Here is a 20,782-nt window from a genome sequence, read left to right as displayed (position 1 = left end):
GTTTATGTCGTTTGTTATAACTTAAGTTCTATCAGCCGAGCCTATTGGGCAATATCCTGTTACATGTATGCCATTTGCTTGGCAAAACTTGACCAAATCATCCTCGTTTAAATATGGATGGTTCTCGATCTGGTTTACAGCTGGTACCATATCACTTTCGTTTAGAATTCTTGAGATTTGAAATTTATTAAAATTTGAAACTCCGATTGAACGTGCTTTACCAGATTGAACAAATTTCTTCATATTTTTCCAAGTTTCAACATAGTCTACTTCCTCGTCAGAACATCTGCAATTCGTAATCTTGCATTGCAAATACTTCATTTACGCTACGATATTTATACGCCTTAGAAAAATGCATGAGATACAGGTCAAAATATCCAATTTGCAGTCATTTTAAGGATTCGTCTATGCATGCATCCACATTTTCAGGCCGATGATAACACCACCCTAATTTCCCAGCAATAAATAAATCCTTACTTATTACTTTGCCTTCCTTTATTTTAGCTGCGATTGCATCACCAATAATGGCTTCATTACCATACACAAATGCGCAGTCAAAGTGCCTATACCCTACATTAATTGCATAGCAAACAGCATCAAATAATTTGCTAGGGTTTGACTTTGAAGTACCAAGGCCTATAACTGGTGTTTCATAGCCATTATTTAGCTTAACGGTCTGCATATTGTTGCTACAAACTTTTGTTTTAACGGTACATTTAGGCTAAACTTCTTGCTAAGTTAAATTTACGGTTGAGAAGTTTTTGCCTACTCTTGATATCTTTAAGTTGCTTTTAACACGCTCAATTGTAAACCACTGCATCGTTCAATTTTAAATCATTAAATTGATTTTGTCATTTTTTCCCGTCGCATTGTTGTAATATTAATTGTATATCGTATTTATTATTTACTTTTATCAATGTGCAAAAAAACAAAAGAAAAGTCCACTTTAGAAAACATGACATGTATAAACGTGCGTTTTTAACTGGTTTGTGTAACAATTAGAAAATCCATATGTCATTTCCTCTAAAATTTTGCTGCCAGTTAAACTTTTGTTTTTAAGGAATTAGTAATAATTCGTGCCGTAGATGAAAGCTTAAATAATCAAAGTTAGCGAGTAGTAAAGCCCGCACTATCTTTTAAAACTAAAGTTCGTTGCAACAATATGCAGAAAGTTAAGCTAAACGATGGCTATGAAATACCAGTTATAGGCCTTGGTACTTCAAAATCAGATCCTAGCAAACTATTTGATGCTGTTTGCTATGCAATTGATGTAGGTTACAGGCATTTTGATTGTGCTTTATCGTATTACAATGAAGCTATTATTGGTGATGCATTTACAGCTAAATTGAAGGAAGGTAAATTAAAAAGAGAAGACTTATTTATAACTGGAAAACTATGGCGTTGTTTTCATCGGCCTGAAAATATGGATATATGTATAAACGAATCGTTAAAACGACTGCAAATCGAATATTTTGATTTGTATCTTATGCATTTTCCTACAGCTCATGCCTTTTTTGGCATTAACAATTTGTTACCAGAAAACGAAAATGGATTAGCGTACTTTGATGAAGAAGTAGACTACGTGGAAACTTGGAAAAATATGAAGAAATTTGTTCAATCTGGTAAAGCTCGTTCTATCGGAGTTTCTAATTTTAATAAATATCAAATCTCAAGAATTCTAAACGAAAGTGTTATGGTACCAGCTGTAAACCAGATCGAGAACCATCCATATTTAAACGAGGATAATTTAGTTAAATTTTGCCAAGCAAGTAGCATACATGTAACTGGCTATTGTCCTGTCGGGGCAGCAAATAGAGCTGATGTTTTAACAAAACAGCTTGGCCTTTTAGATGATCCAATCTTGCAAAATGTTGCAACTAAGTACAACAAATCTGCAGCTCAAATTGCACTAAGATTTAATATACAACGTGGACTCAGCCTTATACCAAAAAGTGTAATACCTTCTAGGGTATTGGAAAACTTAAATGTTTTTGATTTCTCCTTAACTAGCGAAGATATGCACGAAATTTATTCACTTGAATGTGGAAAACGTTTTATGAAGACAAGAAAATTTGACTATAAACACAAATATTACCCATTTCAAGAAAACTATAAAGAATAGCTAATTTTACTTGTTTTCTTAGGCTACTTTTTTATTTTTTTTATAAATTAATAAGAAGTAATATGTAAATATGCAAAATACAAATTGTTTTCGTAAAGAAAATTTTTATACTTTTATTAAACTGTTGGTTTTAATTTTATTACCTGTAAAAATATTTAGCCCGGGCTGTGGTGTGTAGTATTTAGGTGAGTCGACGTTTCTATTTCGAAAACAATTTTTTTTGGCATGTCGATTTATTTTTCTGCGTCACCACTCACAACAGTCTATTGTTTGTAAAATGACGATTAGCTAAATAGCATGGAAATTAATGAGGTGATAAAATATTATTTTATAATAACTGAGGACGATAACGTTGCTTTTAAATTTAATTAAGTTGTAGTTAATAAGTAGGGTAAATTGTTAAAAAAATTTGATCAAAATTAAAAACAGTTTTTAAAGCACTCGAAACAGTATTAATTTACGATTTACGTAATACCCAAGATCAGAGGTTCGATTCCCGCTGGCTTGTAGGAAAGCCCCTGTTGTTGCTCTGTGGTAAGAATTATTAAGTACACTTTAAATGCTTGTTAGTGTTCTGTAATAGCTATTTAAAAATCAGTATGTATGAAATACTGACTATTTATTAAATTAAGACAGACGACAAACATAATAATAAAAATTTTAGCATACGCTACTTGACTATATTTGTCATAAAAATTAATTTGTGCTGCAGGCATTTTCATAAACCATATAAGATGTTTAGCATGTTTGATAATTTTGGGCCGAGGGCTAATACTTTCACAAACAAGTACAAGTGTTATTCAAGTAGTTTCGGAGCTCTATCAGAAAACAAGAGTGATGACATCAAAAAGGGTGGAAAAATTATCATGCCTCCTTCGGCATTGGATCAGTTAAGTAGATTAAACATTTCGTATCCAATGTTGTTTAAGTTGACAAACTTACAAGTAAACAACAGAACTTCGCATTGTGGTGTACTAGAATTCGTTTCCGAGGAAGGAGTAATATTTTTGCCGTACTGGATGATGCAAAATTTGCTTTTAAATGAAGGTGACCTTGTAAAGGTTGAAAACTGTACTCTTCCTATAGCGACGTACGCTAGGTTTCAACCACAGAGTACGGATTTTCATGATATTTCAAACCCTAAAGCTGTATTGGAAAATGCGCTCAGAAACTTTGCCTGTCTAACCAAAGGCGATGTTATAGCTATACAGTACAACAACAGACAGTATGAGTTGTGTGTTTTAGAAGTAAAACCCAGTGACTCTGTTTGTATTATTGAATGTGATTTAAGTTTGGAATTTGACGCTCCTGTAGACCAGCAACATCAAGAAGCAATGGCACCAAAACCACAGGATGATTTTATCGTTGGGACACCTGACATGAAAAAAGCAATCGAAGAATATATGAAAGAAAGTGCTGGATTTTCAGCTTTTGTTGGGTCTGGAAATCGGATCGACGGCAAAAAGAAAAATTTAAAATCCAAAAAGGTAGAGTATGATATAAACAACGTAAAACGTGGGATCCCTAATTATAAATGGAGTTTTGGGCATCTTACATATATTAGAAACAACGATCCTAAGAGCAAAGAAGTTGAGGACGATAGTAGCAGTTTTTCTGCATTCGAGGGTGCTGGACAATCATTAAAAAAAAATAGGCGACAAAAATAAAAGTTTAAAACATTTTTTTAAATTATGGGGCAATTTTTTAAAATCAGCAATAGAAAATTTAAAAACTAAAAATCCAAGATAATTATTTTATTTAGATAAACATATTTCTCGTTTTTGTTATTTTTTGCAAATTTTTTTGCTTCAGTCATTTTTTTACTGTATATTTATTTAACATGTCCTGTATAATACTATTAATAGCCTTGGTTTTTTTTATTGGATTGATATCATTCGATTACCATCTGCTGTTATGTATTTATTTATGTATTTAGTGAAAAATATTTTGTATCAAAAATAGAAATGTAAAATCAATTTTTTTTTGCATACAGTTTTAGCTTCAATATGCAAGGTGCATTAAAACTTATTAGGAATTTCTTTTTTAATAATGGAAATTTGCGTGAACCGTAATATCAAAGAAAATAATTGCAAGCGGAAACAAAAATTAAAAATAAAAGAAATGGATTTAAGCAAACCTTTGGGTAAGTTTAAAAATTTTTGTTTCAAAAGTTTTGAGTTTTATTGTTTTTTAATAAAATTGATAAACCAAAGTCACAATTGTTTTGTAAAAAGTGACATATGCTTATTGGTTGGCTATAAATTTTAATAGATTTATTTTTTCATATATTTTTTTATTATAACATCTTTTATTGTTTCATAAATATATTTATTACATCTTTTATATAACCTTTGCAACAGTCTTCAAACTGTTTATATTTTATGTTATTGTAAAAGGGTAGAAGCGCACATTTAATAATATTACCAAACTATAGTTTACGAAAAGGCTTTTTACACTTAATTTTTTTTAACTTGAGAAAATTTTTGATTTTAGATATGTTTCAGATGAGTTGGTCACAGAAGGGTCATAACATTTATATTGTCTTAACAAGAATTGATCAATCCTTTAACCTTAAAAGCATCAGCATCACTCTCACTGATCAGAGCTGTACATTAATTGCACCAGGTAAACATTTAATACTGCTTTAAAAGTGCATTAACATATCAGTTGTGAAGTGCTTGTTATCAAGTATTTTTTTATATTATTCATCTCCAATGTTGAAAGATCGACTTCACTATCTAAACATAGAGTAACATCAGTTACTCCGATCTAGTTTCAAGTTGTCCTTTGGCAGTTTGGGATAATATAAATTATAATTGTTGAATAATTAACCTGCTGGTTAAGTGATAGCTTAGCAGAAGTTTATATAGTTTATAGTGCCTTATTCAAAATCACTACAGCATGAGACCGATGGAAATTGAAACTACATTCTCATGTAGTAAAGCTAGGTGTTCTGACCACTGTATTAGAATAATCAATTTTTTGAAATCTTGATCAGGAATGAAGAAATATGGGTGGGATTTTTTTCTCGAAGTGAACTCGAAGAGTGGTTACACGAATCAAAATGATGAAAAATTGATTATAATTCTACCTAAAAAGGACACAACATTGCGTTGGCCTTCATTTTTTAAGGTATACAAAAAATTTTAAATTTACAGAATTCCTAAAAATTTTAAATTAAAATAAATATACCTGTCTATATAGCCTGAGTGTAAATTTTTATTTGGTAAATTTTATTATTTAAATATAAACTTTTATTTATATTAAAAAAATAATTATTTTTGATTATATTTTTAGAGTACTACACAAACTAATATGAACACAGATCAGAATAGTAATGATGATGCTGACTTCTCCGATGAGCAACCTCCTGAAAAAATGATGCACACTTCTTCTAATGAAAAGGTTTGTAATCCGAAAAATAAAAAAAATACAAAAAAAACATTTTTGTTAAATTTTTTTTTAAGTTAGCATGTTGAATTTAATTTGCTCTCTTTCTTTAAACTTCTGTGTTAAAATTTTTTTTGATTATTACTATGTCTATATTATTGTATAGCTTGCCTATTACATTGTTTAATTACTTAAACTGATGTGCCATATCTTAATGAAGTGTTAGTATTTAAACTGCTGTAACAGTAAAAGCAAAATCATTCAATAGTTAAGCTAAGCAAGTAACAACACGCTATACTCTATTCAGTATAGCTTATAATGGTAAAATACAATTTTATTAAAGTTTAAAAAGGCTTTTTTATCTAATATGTTATATTTTATATTTTACATGTAAATAGCAGATATAAAATAGTTTAATTTTTTAAACAGGAATTCCTAGTTAAAAACGAAGTACCATCAGCAAATGTGACGATGTCAACAGGTACAGTTGTAACAAATGGAATATTGAAAGGAGGGAATAGACCTGTTCTTGGAAGTTTAAATACAGGGGCTTCTACTGGACCAAGTACGTATTTGATAATTGTAATGGTAACCGTAAAAAAATATTATTAATTAATAAGTAAATATATATATATATATGTTTTTTTCGTACTTTTTTAACAAAACTTTAAGTATTCATAAGATAAATAGGGTAAATAAATTACTCTAAAGGTTAAATACTTTAACTTTAAAAACTGCTTTGTCATAAATTCCCCTGGGCTTAGACCTATTGCGTATAAACTTATATAATCTGCGGTAACAGAAACTGGAATTTTTTCTTATCTAATTTTAAAGTAAGTATCAAAATGCTTATATGGAAATTTTTAATTGTTATTTGTTTTTTAGGTTCTCACATTGATCAATTTCCAAGCCCAGAAAGCAACAATGCAACTACTAATTCAGAATACGTTTCACTTCATTATTTAAAGGATGTGGAAAATGAATGGGTTGAATCGGTGGGTTTCGAATCCATTTTATTTTTCAATAAATGACGATAGGTCTACTTTATTTCAACATCTTTTGAAATATCAACCTTTTAACTATAAAAAATTTAAACAATTGATTTTTTTGCATCATTAGGTCAATAAATTTTTTTCTTAAAATAAAACGACAATTTGGTTTTTACTATATTTGTGCTGTTGTTAATTTATTGTTTAATATTTGCAGGGTGAAAATGGGATTGTGTTTTTAATGCATGTTGCTAACATCGATCCATGGAGTATAACCATCAAGTTTATTGAAAGGAAAATGATAATTAAATTTAAAACTGGGTAGGTTAACTAAAAAAAATAGTTGCATTTTTTATTTTTTTCTGCCTATTGTGTTTTTATGTGAACTTTAATTATTCTTAGAAAATATGTTTTTTAAATTTTTTTATTGATTAATAATGTTATTGATTACAGGTGCCTGAAATTCCATGAAAAACATAAAACAGATACTGATGCAACATTCTGTTGGAAAATCCAATTAAGGTAACCAATTTAATATTCTCGTTTATTTTTTCACATCACCTTATAGGTTTATATTTAAAGGGTGTGCTGTTATGACATGTTTATGCTATATGTAAATGCAATAGTATTAACAAATGTTATTGGTTGGGCTTGAACCTGAAACCTTTTGTCTTGTAATCTAATAACTATTATACCACACTACTGCTTTTTATCTTATTATAGTTTTTAAATTTTTATTTTTGGTATTGTAGTGGGAATATTTTAAAAGATAAATGTGAACATCGAGCTAACATCGATAAACTTACAATCCTGCTGTACAAAAAAGAAAAAGTCAAATGGAAAACCTTATTCTGTGTATCACAAGGTAAATATAAATTCATGCAAAACATTGTTAATGAACATTACAAAAATTTTAATTTAATTTTTAATATTTATTTTTTTAGAAAATAAAGCTAAAGGTGATGCAGAAATAACTGAACCAAGTAAATCTAATATTTCAAACAACAACGTTCAAAAATCAAAAACTGATTCGGTTCAAAAATATACCGGTAATCAAAAAATTAAAATAAATAAAATAAATATTTGGTAATTTCAAATCAGTATTGAAAAATTAGTGATATATTTTACAGTATTGCTTACATATTTTTTTTCGTAATTTTTTCGATATTTTATTTTTTAGGTTTGCAAAATTTGGGCAATACTTGTTTTTTAAACAGTGTGCTGCAATGTTTGGCAAACACGAGGGAGTTGAAAGAATATTTTTTAGGTAATTATCAAATTTTTACAAATAGGCCAAAAAAAAATTTTTTTAAATTCTAAAAAAAACAATTTTATTCTAAGAAAAATGAAAAGTTTTTTTTTTTAATTTTTTTATTTCAATTTTAGATAAAAGATATAAAGATGATTTGAATTATGAAAATCCTCTCGGTATGAAAGGCAAAATGGCAGAATCTTTTTATTTGCTCCTTCAAGAAATTAGTTCTGGAAAACATAAATGTTTTGCACCTTCCAGATTCAGGGTAAGTTCTGATATTTTAAAAATTAAATTTTTGATATTTTTGGACAATTTATCTGTGTATATTTTAAAGAATGGTTCAAATAATAAGGTCTGGTCCTTTTTTATTTACAATCTTAGTAAAAGCATTAAAAAATAAAAACAACCTATATGTAAAAGAACTTAGTAAAAAATAATATAAACATTTAATTTGGAAGCCTTCAAATTAAAATAAATCTTTCATTTGTGGTGTGCGGCGAAATTACCTGAGGCAGGTAGCGACCATGTTATGACAATTAAAATCTAGAAAGTGTGGCAACTCAGAATTTTTATGATTTTTTTTTATTTTTAGCAAACTGTCGGCCTAAAAGCCCCCCAGTTTAACGACTACATGCAACACGATGCTCAGGAATTTATGGCATGGTTGTTAGATATTCTTCACGAGGATGTCAACCGAGTTCTTAAAAAACCGTATTATGAGGTAATTTGAGATGTTACTAGGAGATTATGTTGTGTATTTTGATTGGTTTTCTGTCATGATATAGCGCTTAACTCATTACAGCTATGATAATGGAATTAATTGTGTTGTAATATAATAGGGTTTATATATTTAATGATTAGGAATGCAGGTAATAAAGCAAATTTAATCTACAAATATTTATGTGTTATAAAATCCGATATTAAAAAAATTTTTTGGGGAAATAATTTTTTTTTTAAATTAAAAAAAAAATATTTTTTCTGAATTTTTCAGATAATAGAAAGGGAGGAAAATGATTTCGTGGTTGCTGCAGAAAGTTGGAAGTTGCACACTTCAAGAAACGATTCGTTTATTGTTGATTTATTCCATGGAATGCTGAAATCGAAACTTATTTGTCCAAAATGTAATAAGGTAAAAATATAATTTAAAAAAATCCAAAATTCGAAATTAAATTTAAAAATTATTATTTTTTATATACATACTTTTTTAATGAATAATTTCTTTGTAATTTTGGGCCTATTTTGGGAACATGTCTGTTTAATAAATTATTTACAATAAAATGTTTAATTTTTTAGCATTCGATAAAATTTGACCCTTTTCTATTTTTACCCGTACCACTACCTTCTGTTGTAAGACATCTAGACGTTATATTTCAATATAAAGAACCACCTAAAGAACCTGTTAAGGTAAGCTATAAATTGTATTCAAAATTTCTGCCAAAATCTGAAAATAAAAAAAATAAAAAAGGGTGGGTATATATAAAATTTTTATGTGAAATTGTAGTTTAATTGCAGTATGGGACAATATACAATTTGTTTTTTAAATAAAAACATATTTACAATATTTTATCATAACATGACCTATTTTTTTGAATTTTCTTAAAAAATGCATTTTTTGCCTCCTTTTTTCTATTTTGTTATTAAACAAAAACAATTAAAAATTTTTTTGAGAAATTTAAAAAACAATAAAATGTGTTTTCAAGAAATTTTGACAGCCATTAAAATTTTTTTTTGGAAAATACCTAAAAAATTTTTTGAAAAATTTGTAAAACAAATACAATTTTTTAAGAAATTTAAACACAATTAAAAAATGTTTATTTTTTATAAGATCTCTATTTGGATTCCAAAAACTAATGGTACATGCGAAAAAATTTTAGAAGAAGTTTCAAAAGTTACAGGAGTCAATCAGAACAAGGTTAACAATTTTAAAATTAGATATTTTCCATTTTTCTAATTAATATTACAACTGATTGATAATTAAATTTTTTTACATTAAAAATAACCCTTACAATTTGAATTTAAATTCTTAAATTGGATTTTTTTCATTTCTCCAATTAATATTACATTGTTAATAGGTGAAAGTTATTTTTAACATATTTTTAATTGATATGTAATTAATTTTTTAAGTTGAAAAATAATGTAACAATTTTAATTAAAATTTTTGGAATACAAATTTTTAAATTTTACATTTTTATATTATATTTTTATAGATGAGAATATATGAAGTTTATAACAATCAAGTACATAAGTTATATTCACCTATCTCAACCTCTGACAAAATTCTCTCAACCGATGTTATATTCATGTAAGTACTTTTATATCTTTTATGACTCCTATATATTAAAAAAAATTAATTGATACCATTTACCATACCATCAAATTGATACCATTTCTGATACCATTTACCATACCATCAAATTGATACCCTTTTTGATACCATTTACCATACCATCAAATTAATACCATTTCTGATACCGTCTACTATACCATCAAATTGAAACCATTTCTGATACCATTTACCATACCATCAAATTGATACCATTTCTGATACCATTTACCATACCATCAAATTGATACCGGTTCTGATACCATTTACCTTACCATCAAATTGATACCATTTCTGATACCATTTACCATACGATCAAATTGATACCTATTCTGATACCATTTACCATACCATCAAATAGACACCATTTTTTCCTTACCATTCTATTTATTACCATTACTTTTGCAACAGCCAATTAATAATTGAACATATGCTATATGGCATAGCCAACTTTGTAAAAAATATTAAATTAATTTTTGTTGTATATTAAGTGTTGCAAGTACTGTACAATATTAGCAAGTACTGTACAATCCCCCAATAATTTAAACATAAAAATTATAAAGATTTTTGTGTTAAAATTGTATTTTTAAATTTTTTTTTATTTTATTTTTAGTCAAGAAATGTTAACTTTAGAAGACTGTGACGAAGAAGTTTACGAGATTTTTGTGAACCAGCGAAAAAATGCACCGGATATTCCTGAACAATGTGTTTTTTGTAAGAAAAGGGCATCTGAAGGTTCGATTAAACGATGTTTAAGATGCTATAAAGTGGGATACTGTGACCAGTAAGTAACTAAAAAAATATTTATTTTTTTTACCGTAAAAAAAAAAATTTATTTAAAAAAATGTTTTTTTGATTTTTAGAGAATGCCAGAAATCAGATTGGCCACATCACAAAAATGTTTGTAAAAGAGTTTTAGAGAAAGTTGGGTTACCTTTCATTGCATTTATTCCTCATTCTAAAGCAACATTCACTTATATTGTCAACTTGTTTAACATTCTTGCCAAGTAAGTTGCTATTTTTTTGTGACTTTTTGTGTTAGTGTTTTTACATTTTTTGTTGATATTGTTGGCAATGCATCAAGAGCCTGAATGAATATGTTAACTCGGTTTAAAATAAATAAAAAGGAAAAGTCTAACTTTTGGATATTTATAAATTTATTTTTGTTCATTGCTGTTTAGAAAATCAATTCAAGTGTCGTACTACGAAAAAGATAAGGACACGAATAATGTTACTGAAATTAAAAACCCAACTACCTATGGTAAGACATTCATTAGAGTTTTAATAAATGCGTATAATAACCCATTTTTAGTAAATGCAAACAGATGTAAACTATAAAATTGTTAATTTTAGTTTATTTAATTAATTGTTTTTAGATAATTCGTTTACATTGATTCCTATTAGTTGGAGTGGTCAAAATTTGTCGAATTTACCTGTTATAAAACCTGCTGGTAATTCTACATACTTATTAATTTTTTAATTTTATTTAGTAATAATTTAAGTAGTTAAATTTTAATAATTTTATCACAAAATGACAGTTTTTTTTTAAGAACTTTTAATTGCACATACATATATGTTTTGTCCATTAATCTTAAGTAAATATATATTTTTTTTACAAACATATCTTTTCAATATATATATATTTACCGTTCTATTATTTATAGCATTTTTATTAATTTTTAGATGGTGGTTATAATGAGGTGTTGGATTTATCAAAATATGTCGTAGTTGGAATGGATTGGCACACGGACCCCAAACCTAAAAACTTTGTGAAAGTAGCAAACCGACCATTGGTAATATAAAAAATTGAAATAATTTAAAAAAAATAACAACTACTTAAAATTTAATAAATCTTGACTTATTTAGCTTAAAATTTTATTGTTCTTCAAATTTTTAATTTTTAAATGAATTATGGTAACAAAAATTATTTTGTAGAAATACCCAAGCTTGCCTACCCAGCCTCCTTCTGTGCCTAACTTATATGATTGCCTTCAACTTTTTACCGAACCTGAGATTTTAACACCAGATGAAGCTTGGTAAAAATAAAAAATATAAATTTTTAAAATTATTCTAGTGTGAATACTTAATAATAAATTTACAGAATTAAATTTTTTTGTCTTCTGAAATAGGTGCAAATGTTGCGTTTAATTCTGCATTATGTCAATAAGGGATTACTTTACACATGATTTTTTATATAAACTTTTTTCTCAAAATTTTGATTTTTCATTACAGGTATTGTCCTAGTTGTAAAGAGCACCGAGAGGCTACGAAACAATTATCGTTATGGCAACTACCTGATCTCCTTATTATTCAATTAAAACGATTTTCGTTCAAGAACTTTCTATGGAGAGATAAGATAACAACATTAGTTGATTTTCCTATCAGGCAAGTTTTTATTTTGTTATTTTTTTGCTTTTTCAACTTAAAAATTGATAATTTTTTTTTATACATAATGTTGATATTAAGATCTAGCAGTATAACACTATAGGCTTCATTAGTGACACTTGGAAATATATGTATTAAAGTTTAAATCAATATGCAGCATTTTTTAGCAAAAAATACTAATTTTTAACCCCCCAAAAAACAACAAAAAAGTGGCATAAGGTTTAATGCTATATAACCAAATAAATATCTAAAACTGGCAAAGGCATTTCGAGACTGGGTAATTTAGGTTTTAACTAGGCCTTTCAACATAGATAATAAACACAAAAAATAAAATATAAATTTATATAATTGTTTTTCTTTCTACAGAGGTCTTGATATGACGAGTTATTGTAAGAACGGGGAGGATTATATTTATGATTTACACTCAGTTGTAAACCATCATGGTGGAATATTTGGAGGTCATTATACTTCATATGTTTATTCCGGTTCCGATTCAAGTAAGTTTGTTTATTTTATACTATACTAATAAGTATTGAAAAGTCTGATTATGGTTTATATTTTTAAATATTTTTTTAAAAATTGAAACGTTAAATTTTTTTTGTTATATTTTGACTCATTTTTTTTAATATTGCTTTAGTTTGGTCATTTTTTATTTATTATTATTTGTTTTAAAATTTTAGCACCATTTTAATGGTGATTATTATATAAAAACTAAAAAAAAAGAATTATATTATAATTATAAGTGGGCAATATATAAAGTGACGATATATGACAAAAGATAATTAAAATGTAATTATTAAAATAACCACATTAACACATAATAAAGGTGCTTTAAAAAAGCCGATTTTAAAATTAAAAATAATAAAAAAATCTATATTTTGCCCAAAAGAATGGAGGGTATGCGATGATAGTAATATTTCTGTGATGAATTCTAACGATGTTGTCACTAAAGTTGCTTATGTCATGTTTTACCAAAGAAGAAAACCAACCAAAATCAATGTAAGTTCTACTTGTTAAAGTTTAAGCATTTTTATTTTGGTTGTTAGAAGTTTTGAATATAAAAAATTTTAACAAAAACTTTTTATGTTTAATTTTTTTTTTTTTTTAATTTTTAAATACCATTTACATTTTTTTAGATATTGCCCAATCCAACAATTAAAGAAAAAATTGTGAATCCAACAAAATCAGAAATTGGTTAATTGATTATTTTTTGTTTGTTCTATATTAAAACATCTACTTGGCATTGCTCTAAATTTTTAATTTTTTTATTTTAAAGATCCTAACTTGCCATCCACAAGCAAGGCCCAATATTTTAAAAACACATTTACTGAAAAAAATGTGTCTAAAAATGAAAATTACGAAGAAGACAAGTTATTTAACAGTGATAAGATAAACAATAATTTAACTCCTATGTCTATGGGGATTTCTGAACAGAAATCAGAGGAAAATGAAAATTTTGCTGATATTGTAAATAAAAAAGAAATACCTGAATGTTTGGTATCAGACAATAACAACCAAGACAAAGTGACTTTTGTGAATACAAAAAACAAAAAAGTAAGTTTTAGTAACATATTTATTACATATTTTTTAAATTTAAATTGATAAATTTTTTTTTTTTAGGAATTACCTAAAGATGATAGTGTACTACAAGAGACTGAAATAGAAATAAATCATATGGAAATAGGCGACAATAGCTCTAAAATAAACGGTAAAAACTAAAATTTGCATAAAAATATTTTACATTTAATGTAAGTAATCGATATTATTGATTTTTAGATTCTGAAAACATATGTGATCAAAATGTATCCAATGATATACATACCTGCTCTATAGTAAAGCTATCAGACAATACTGCTAAAATTGATACTGAGTTTACAGATATGGATGAAATAGATTAAATTATTTGTATTAAAAGTGTTATAAAAACAATGATAATCTCAATACAACCAAATGCCTTGTCTTATTTTTTTACCTACCTTAACATTTGTAAATGCGGCACAATCATTACCCGAACCCAAAATATTATTTTTCTATATTTTTACGAATATTTAAAATCATTTTTATATCCGAACCAGGTATTGTATTAAAATAGTGGGACTTCTATACGTATTAGTGTATACATTAGTTTATCTAATGCACTGTGTTTAACTATTCCTAAAAGGAAAACATTGAGAAAATGTGTTAATACAAACTAAAAACTTAAAATATTAATTTGTTTTTTTTCACAAGTTGAAATATTTATCATCATTATTATTTAAAATTTATGGAAAGCTGGTATTGGGTTTTAATAAGGCTGCAGTTTGTAAGGTTAAGACTGCAAAATTGCCCTTGTAGTAAGGATAAAAAAATGCAAAAAAAAAGTCTGTCAAGCTTTTAGTACATTCTTTATGATATACAAAATTAAATACAAAAAAATGTCCATGCTAATAATTTATTTCACAACACACCACAAAAAATTTGCACTACATTCACTGGGTCACCCGAATTTTTTTTTCATCATTTATAAAAACATTTTTTTCAATCACCAAAAAACATTTTTCTCCTAGGTTGTTAAAAACGTTTTATTTAATATTGCATTGAGTTTAAAAACTTGGAATGTTCAATTCCACGAATAAGAAGAAGCTCGGAATCCAGTTTTGCATCTTTTGTCTTTAACATACAAGTCCTTTTCCATGTCTTGTCATTGCCACAACCCCTAGAACAAAATTTTGTTTAATATTTTTTGTTTATATTATTATCCTTGACGTAGGAAGGTCGAATGCGCGACCTAAACATGGAGTAACATTAGTTACTCCGACCTAGTCTCGGGTTGACCAGTTTGGGATATTATATAGATTAATTATGCTACTAATTAAAGGCTGGCTCAGCAGGAGTTTATACCGTTTATAGCGCCTTACTTTTAGGTGCTACAGCATGAGATCATTGGGGATTAAACCCACCACCTCATGTGTGGTGTAGCAAGTGTTCTTACTACTACATCACGCTGCCGGTTTTTAATACTTTTTCAGTGGTTATTAATATAAAAAGGATCTAGAACATACTTGCAAGTTTTGGTTGGGTAAGGTTCCCATGTTGTGGTTCGTTGTTTACAGTTTGTACATTCAAAAAAACGCTTTCTCACATTTCTCCAAGAGAGTGAGTGTTGTAACTGTTTACAACGGTCGTGCGGCACCCAAAATGTGTAAGCACACTGCTCACATGATACCACCTAGAAAATTGTCATAACAGTTGTATTACAGGCCTTTATTCACATAATGGGCCCTTTAAATTATTTGTTTTGGTTTAAATTTTATTTGGTGTCCTGTAAGTTTCATTTATAAGTTTGCAAATCTGAAGTTTAATTTAAACTTTTAGGTTTTCCGTTTTGTTTTTAAAGTATAAATTACCTTTGAAGGTGTCTCGATAGTTTCTGCCATTTTTTCTTCCATCATTTCTTTTCTAATCAAAGGGTTAAAATAATTTTCCGTCCTCTCCATTTCAGCCTAAAACAAATAAAACTTTTAAAAAACTGATCATAAAGGATTTAAATATTAAATTTTTGAGTTTATACCAAATCTAAGCTGTCTGAATGGGATGATTTTGCATTTAGAATATCTTGAAATTCTGAGTTTGATATTTTGGATCGAAAACCTAAATAAAACATTTGTTTAATAAACTTGCTTAAAATTTTTATTAGAAAGTTTTACTAAATAATGTTATTTTTAACCTTCCAATCCATTTTTTGGCTTGTCTTTAATGAACTCCACTTTCTTTTCTTGCAGGTCTTTTCTATTTTCCTGCACAATATTCTTCATTTTGTCTTGAAGTTTTTGGTTCGTTTTAATTTCTTTAGATTTTTCAATGACCGTTGAATTAGGATTTGATTTTTTGATATCGACTGAACCTGTTTCTGTTCTCAACTTTGCAATTGCTTTCCTCTGTAACATAAAAACATTCATTTTACAGAACCTAAATAAATTTCTATTTAACCACTGTTTTAAACATAAATATAAGGGTTTATATTGTATTAAATGTGCCTGGGTAAGTCTCGAAATTTAGGATCTCAAAATATATTTAAAAATATCCTAAACCTATAAACAGTAATATACCAACTTTAAAACTCGATTTAGGAAAAAATACCTTTCGAAGTTCTGCTAAGCTTATAGTTGAACTAGAACTCGCTGGCATTGTTTTCTTATTACTTAACCAATCACCAAACAAGTCAATGTGTCCACTGCTATTATTGTTCCCACCTCCTAGTGCAGGAGATTTTTCAGAAAGCTGATTAGATTTGATTGAATTAAGACCAACATTTGTTTTGGCTTTCAAAGAGCTCTCACCAAGTCTATAAAAAAGGAAAATTTTTTCTGGTTTATTAAACAAAATTAGCTTTTTTCACTTTTATATGAGTAAATATTTTTACTTAAAATTTATGAAAAATGTTATTTCTTTAACACACTTTATAAAGGAAATTTTTTTTTAATTTGTTTTTACAATACTTTGTGCTATTGGCAAGATCTTGTTTTCTTTTCAGAGCGTTAGCCTTTTTCATTCGAATTAACTCCTCTGTACATTTCTTGATGTCGTTCGCAGAAACATAATTTGTTGTCTTGATCGGTTGTGGTTTGGCAGGTTGCATTTGTTTAACCTTAAATTATAAATTATAGTTAAAGTAATATCATAAAAAATTCTTATAGTAAGAATACATTGATTTTTTTTTAAAAATGCAAAAAAATATTGTTTTACTTTTTTCTTTTCGTCGATAAATTGTTTTTGTTGCTTGAGAAATTGAGCCGGTGACAAAACCACTTTCGGTTCGTTAACTTCTTGCTCAATATTTTGTTTCTTCTGTAAATGATTTAGAAATTGTTTTGATCCTGCTGCCATGTCACCAGAAGATAGCATATCAGCACTGTGAACAAATGTAAAATATATTTTTTGTCTTGATAAAGCACAAATACATACAAGAAAAAAAAACTAGATTTTTTTTCCAAAAAACTTAAATTTTGGGCATTGAAAAAGTGTTTTATTTAGAGTGTTGTATATTATAAGATAAATATATTTTCATACAATAAATCAGAGCATCCTGTAACAGATTGTTCTTCTTTGATTCCACTTATTGCTTGCATAACTCGAGACCGTTGGATTTTTTCTCTCTAAAAAAAAAATTTGTTAAAATTAAAAAAAATAATTATATTACTTTTACTGATGTTTACTTACTTGTTGAAGAGAAGATTCTTTGTTTTTTACTCCATTTAAAACTTGTGTTAATTTCATTTTCGATTCTTTCCTAAAATATATCAGAAAAAAAAAATTAAATTGTAAAAATATTTTTAAATTTATTTTTACCCTACCTTTGGACATTGGGGTTACTAGAGGGGGGTGCAGCACTAAAAGTTTGCCCCCCATAAAAGAACTGGTCTCCCTTAACCTTGTTCCACATTGTTTTCTTAAATTTATCTGATATTGGAGCTGCAGCAACCGAGCCCTGTAGTTCCCCCCTTTTTGAGCTCATTTTCTTGTATTTGGATTGCATGTGAAAAATACAAGTCTCCCCAAATTGCCTAAAAAAATATAAAACCTCTAAAACAAAACCCCGAATTTATGTTTAATAACTTATCTTTGATGTGGGAAGGTCTAAGCAAAGAAAATATCAGTTACCTGAACCCAGTCTCGAGTTGCCTTCAGCAGTTTGGGATATTATTGATTATAATTGTTTGATAATTAAGCTGCTGATTAAGTGTTGACTCAGCAGGAGTTAATACCAGTTATTATGCCTTACTCAAGAGCGATACAGTATGAGAGCTGTGTGAATCTAACCGAGGACCTTATGTAGTGAAGTCAAGTGTTTTATAAATGTAACTGTTGTACTTGTTTATAAAAGCAAGGCATTTTCCTGCAGGTTGTTTGTTACGAAACTTAGTCGCCGTACACCAACCAAGGTCGGCTGAGATCCCAATTTTCATAACTCTGTCAGCTAAATCAACCGTCAAAGCTGGGGTATTGTCATACCTAAAAAACAGCAATTTTTTGAACAAAGTCATTAAAGAAATATAGGTTTTATATTAATGCGATATTTTTACTTTCAGTCAATAAATTAATGTGATATGCCAAAAAAGTCAAGATCGTATGAAAAATAAAGTAAATAAGTGTTAAAAATAAATCACAAAGTATTTGAACATTAAAAAAAAACATTAATCAAACTTACGTTTTACCCCCTGAATAATCATCTTTCTTGGGTGGCATAATTGAAGGGTTAAGTAACCCAATTATACACCCCACTGTTATCTTTCTCCACAATTCTTCATGGACTTTTCCAAATAAAAAGAAAGCAACATGCTTAGTGCAATCTGATAGGTCAGATAAATGCCAAATACTAAACTTTTTACCCTGAGAATTTAAATATTAAATTTAAAATAAAACACTTATATTTGGGCTGTGTATAGCTAATTTTTAGAGCTTGTTAAAGGTATATATTTTTAATGTCGTTTAGGTTTAAACATAAAACTAATTTTTTTTATATGAATAAAATTTAAATTTTTTTTGTACATTTTTTGCTGTTTGAGGATCCATTTGTTTAGCTACCACAGCAATGGTCACCCAATCACTATCCGCAGATAGCTTAAGGGTTGGCCGAATTAAACTCAATTTTAAGTGGGTCTTAGATCTCATAAGGTCTTGTAGGTCACCAGCAGAAACAAAACGTTCCCTTAAAATATAGAACATAAGTTATGAATTTAAAAAAAATTAAATTAATATGAGGTCAAAATTGGGATAGAAAAATATGTAATTTAGAATTTTAAATTACTTTAGACGAAGTCTTGAAAATGTTTCTGTTTCAAAATATCCTTCTTTTTGCAATGGTTTTTTTGGTTGAATTTTCTTCCCTTTAAGAACAGGTTGTTGTTTGTGTATAGGCTTAACTGAAGGTTGAGAATAAAAAGATAAAGAAGTACCATTTGTCGTTGTAATTTTTGCTGCTGTGTTCATATTTTCTAATTCTTGATGGCTGACTCTTCGTTTTTTTTGAGAGGGTTCCTCACCAAAAAGCCTCGTTTTATTTTCCACTTTATTTTGGGGCACAGCTTTGAGAACTTCACTGATCGAATCATTCTGATATTCATCTTTGTTTCCAAAAGCAGCAAGAAAACTTCTTTTTGAATCACTTTCCGTTGGTGATCTTTCTTTTTTCGAGTTAGAGGTTGTTGAAGTATTAAGGTCAGACTTTTGGCTCATTTTTTCTTTTAAAGCTGCCATCTTTCTTTCAAGTTCAAGATATTCATCTAAATTATAAGTAATGATATTTTTGTACCTCAAATTTTTTTTTATTAAAATTTGATAAATTTTATTGACTTGTCAAAAAAATTACCTTCTATAGTTTTAGAATTTTGTTCTTCACTTTGAATTTCTTCAGGATCAACGTCATCCTCGTCCATAATTGCTGCCAGAAGATCCAAATCTTCTTCATCTAAACATAAATTCAAAATTTTCTTCAAGTTTATTAAATTTCATTCACAAAATTTTAGAATCTTTTATTTTTAATAGCTCCTACAATTAAACATAGTAAATGCTTCACTTTAAACTTACATGTACATTTGCTTAACTTGAAATCATTTAAACTGCAAATTTATTTTTTTACCATTTTCTTTTTGATTTTCGGACGTGTTTGATTCAAATTTATCATCTTCTTTGTCAAATAAGGCTTCTAATTCGTCGTGTTGAGAAGTTTCTAGCTTAGCCATATTAAAATCACAAACTCTGAGATATATAAACTATATTTAACACTAAAATCAGTAGTTTTTTTCAATTAAAAACCCCAAAAATGAAGGTAAACAAAAAACTACAAATATAAGGTAAACAAAAATCAGCTGATTTCGTTTTTCCCGCCAATTAAAAGAGAGAAGAGAGAAAGAAAAAAAGTTACGCAGTTTGGCTTTGGAAGCATTGAAGCAAAACTCTTTTTTTTTTATTTTACAACCACGTGCGTCAACGTAGCTCTCTCATTTTTAGTTGAGTTATGTAAAACTAAATAAAAAATTCGAAAAGATTGTGTTTTAATACTTGATTAGGCTAAATTATGTGTATGTTTTGGCTGTGTATAACAGTAAGTCTATATTTTTAGACAGGTTTAGTTATTTAGTGTTTTAATATACGTTAAATCTATGAACTTATAAAATTAAAAAGACGATTTTAGATTTCGTGTTTCTATAAATATTTTGTATATCTTTGTGCGAAATTCTTAGCAATTAAAGTACTATAAAATTTGTAACTACGTTTAAAACAATCGTGCATATTTGGTTTTTATGAAATTGTTAATATTTTGTTGTTTCGTAGATTTC

General features: G+C 27.8%; 3 protein-coding genes and 1 pseudogene across 3 annotated transcripts; 3 read left to right on the top strand and 1 right to left on the bottom strand.

Annotated features, from left to right (window-relative positions):
- Nucleotides 1-1,162: 1,162 nt before the first annotated feature.
- On the top strand, nt 1,163-2,122 carry LOC145745067 (aldo-keto reductase family 1 member A1 pseudogene; annotated as a pseudogene).
- Nucleotides 2,123-2,413: 291 nt separating this feature from the next.
- LOC145746446 (ubiquitin recognition factor in ER-associated degradation protein 1-like) lies at nt 2,414-4,115 on the top strand. Its single transcript, XM_082564729.1, has 2 exons — nt 2,414-2,656; nt 2,835-4,115. The coding sequence occupies exon 2, from the start codon at nt 2,857-2,859 to the stop codon at nt 3,787-3,789; it is 933 nt and encodes a 310-aa protein (XP_082420855.1). The 5' UTR covers nt 2,414-2,656; nt 2,835-2,856; the 3' UTR covers nt 3,790-4,115.
- Nucleotides 4,116-4,119: 4 nt separating this feature from the next.
- Nucleotides 4,120-14,657, top strand: LOC145746445 (ubiquitin carboxyl-terminal hydrolase 19-like). Its single transcript, XM_082564728.1, has 30 exons — nt 4,120-4,265; nt 4,616-4,747; nt 5,121-5,254; nt 5,420-5,527; nt 5,942-6,077; nt 6,398-6,507; nt 6,719-6,822; nt 6,955-7,023; nt 7,254-7,366; nt 7,446-7,550; nt 7,682-7,768; nt 7,888-8,021; nt 8,349-8,477; nt 8,748-8,885; nt 9,050-9,160; nt 9,582-9,668; nt 9,964-10,058; nt 10,693-10,863; nt 10,943-11,086; nt 11,261-11,340; nt 11,456-11,530; nt 11,763-11,872; nt 12,015-12,115; nt 12,312-12,464; nt 12,831-12,961; nt 13,354-13,463; nt 13,601-13,658; nt 13,741-14,018; nt 14,085-14,172; nt 14,241-14,657. The coding sequence occupies exons 1-30, from the start codon at nt 4,172-4,174 to the stop codon at nt 14,360-14,362; spliced, it is 3,507 nt and encodes a 1,168-aa protein (XP_082420854.1). The 5' UTR covers nt 4,120-4,171; the 3' UTR covers nt 14,363-14,657.
- Nucleotides 14,658-14,943: 286 nt separating this feature from the next.
- LOC145744530 (protein MCM10 homolog) lies at nt 14,944-20,197 on the bottom strand. The gene is made up of 17 exons (XM_082562391.1): nt 20,083-20,197; nt 19,813-19,911; nt 19,252-19,726; nt 18,993-19,152; nt 18,652-18,833; nt 18,315-18,455; nt 17,798-18,007; nt 17,664-17,733; nt 17,514-17,599; nt 17,190-17,355; nt 16,943-17,091; nt 16,584-16,788; nt 16,171-16,381; nt 16,015-16,094; nt 15,851-15,946; nt 15,506-15,672; nt 14,944-15,159 (listed from the first exon to the last, which is right to left on the bottom strand). Exons 1-17 carry the CDS (start codon nt 20,183-20,185, stop codon nt 15,030-15,032), a joined length of 2,730 nt encoding a protein of 909 aa, XP_082418517.1. The 5' UTR covers nt 20,186-20,197; the 3' UTR covers nt 14,944-15,029.
- Between the last annotated feature and the right edge of the window lie 585 nt (nt 20,198-20,782).

The sequence above is a fragment of the Corella eumyota genome, chromosome 3, assembly GCF_963082875.1.
Source record: "Corella eumyota chromosome 3, kaCorEumy4.1, whole genome shotgun sequence".
NCBI lineage: Eukaryota > Metazoa > Chordata > Ascidiacea > Phlebobranchia > Corellidae > Corella > Corella eumyota.
The sequence above is the reverse complement of the archived record's forward strand: the minus strand, read 5'-3'. Positions and strand labels throughout refer to the sequence as shown.

What these genes read in the sequence shown, in the direction of transcription:
- LOC145746446 (XM_082564729.1), top strand. Translation starts at nt 2,857, where the DNA reads ATGTTTAGCATGTTTGATAATTTTGGGCCGAGGGCTAATACTTTCACA.
- LOC145746445 (XM_082564728.1), top strand. Translation starts at nt 4,172, where the DNA reads ATGGAAATTTGCGTGAACCGTAATATCAAAGAAAATAATTGCAAGCGG. An exon ending in ACACTTCTTCTAATGAAAAG is followed by an intron (nt 5,528 to 5,941) that starts GTTTGTAATCCG and finishes TTTTTTAAACAG; the next exon opens with GAATTCCTAGTTAAAAACGA. An exon ending in TTATTCCGGTTCCGATTCAA is followed by an intron (nt 12,962 to 13,353) that starts GTAAGTTTGTTT and finishes TTTGCCCAAAAG; the next exon opens with AATGGAGGGTATGCGATGAT.
- LOC145744530 (XM_082562391.1), bottom strand. Translation starts at nt 20,185, where the DNA reads ATGGCTAAGCTAGAAACTTCTCAACACGACGAATTAGAAGCCTTATTT. An exon ending in AGTAACCCCAATGTCCAAAG is followed by an intron (nt 17,734 to 17,797) that starts GTAGGGTAAAAA and finishes GATATATTTTAG; the next exon opens with GAAAGAATCGAAAATGAAAT. An exon ending in GATCTTGCCAATAGCACAAA is followed by an intron (nt 16,789 to 16,942) that starts GTATTGTAAAAA and finishes CCTTTTTTATAG; the next exon opens with ACTTGGTGAGAGCTCTTTGA.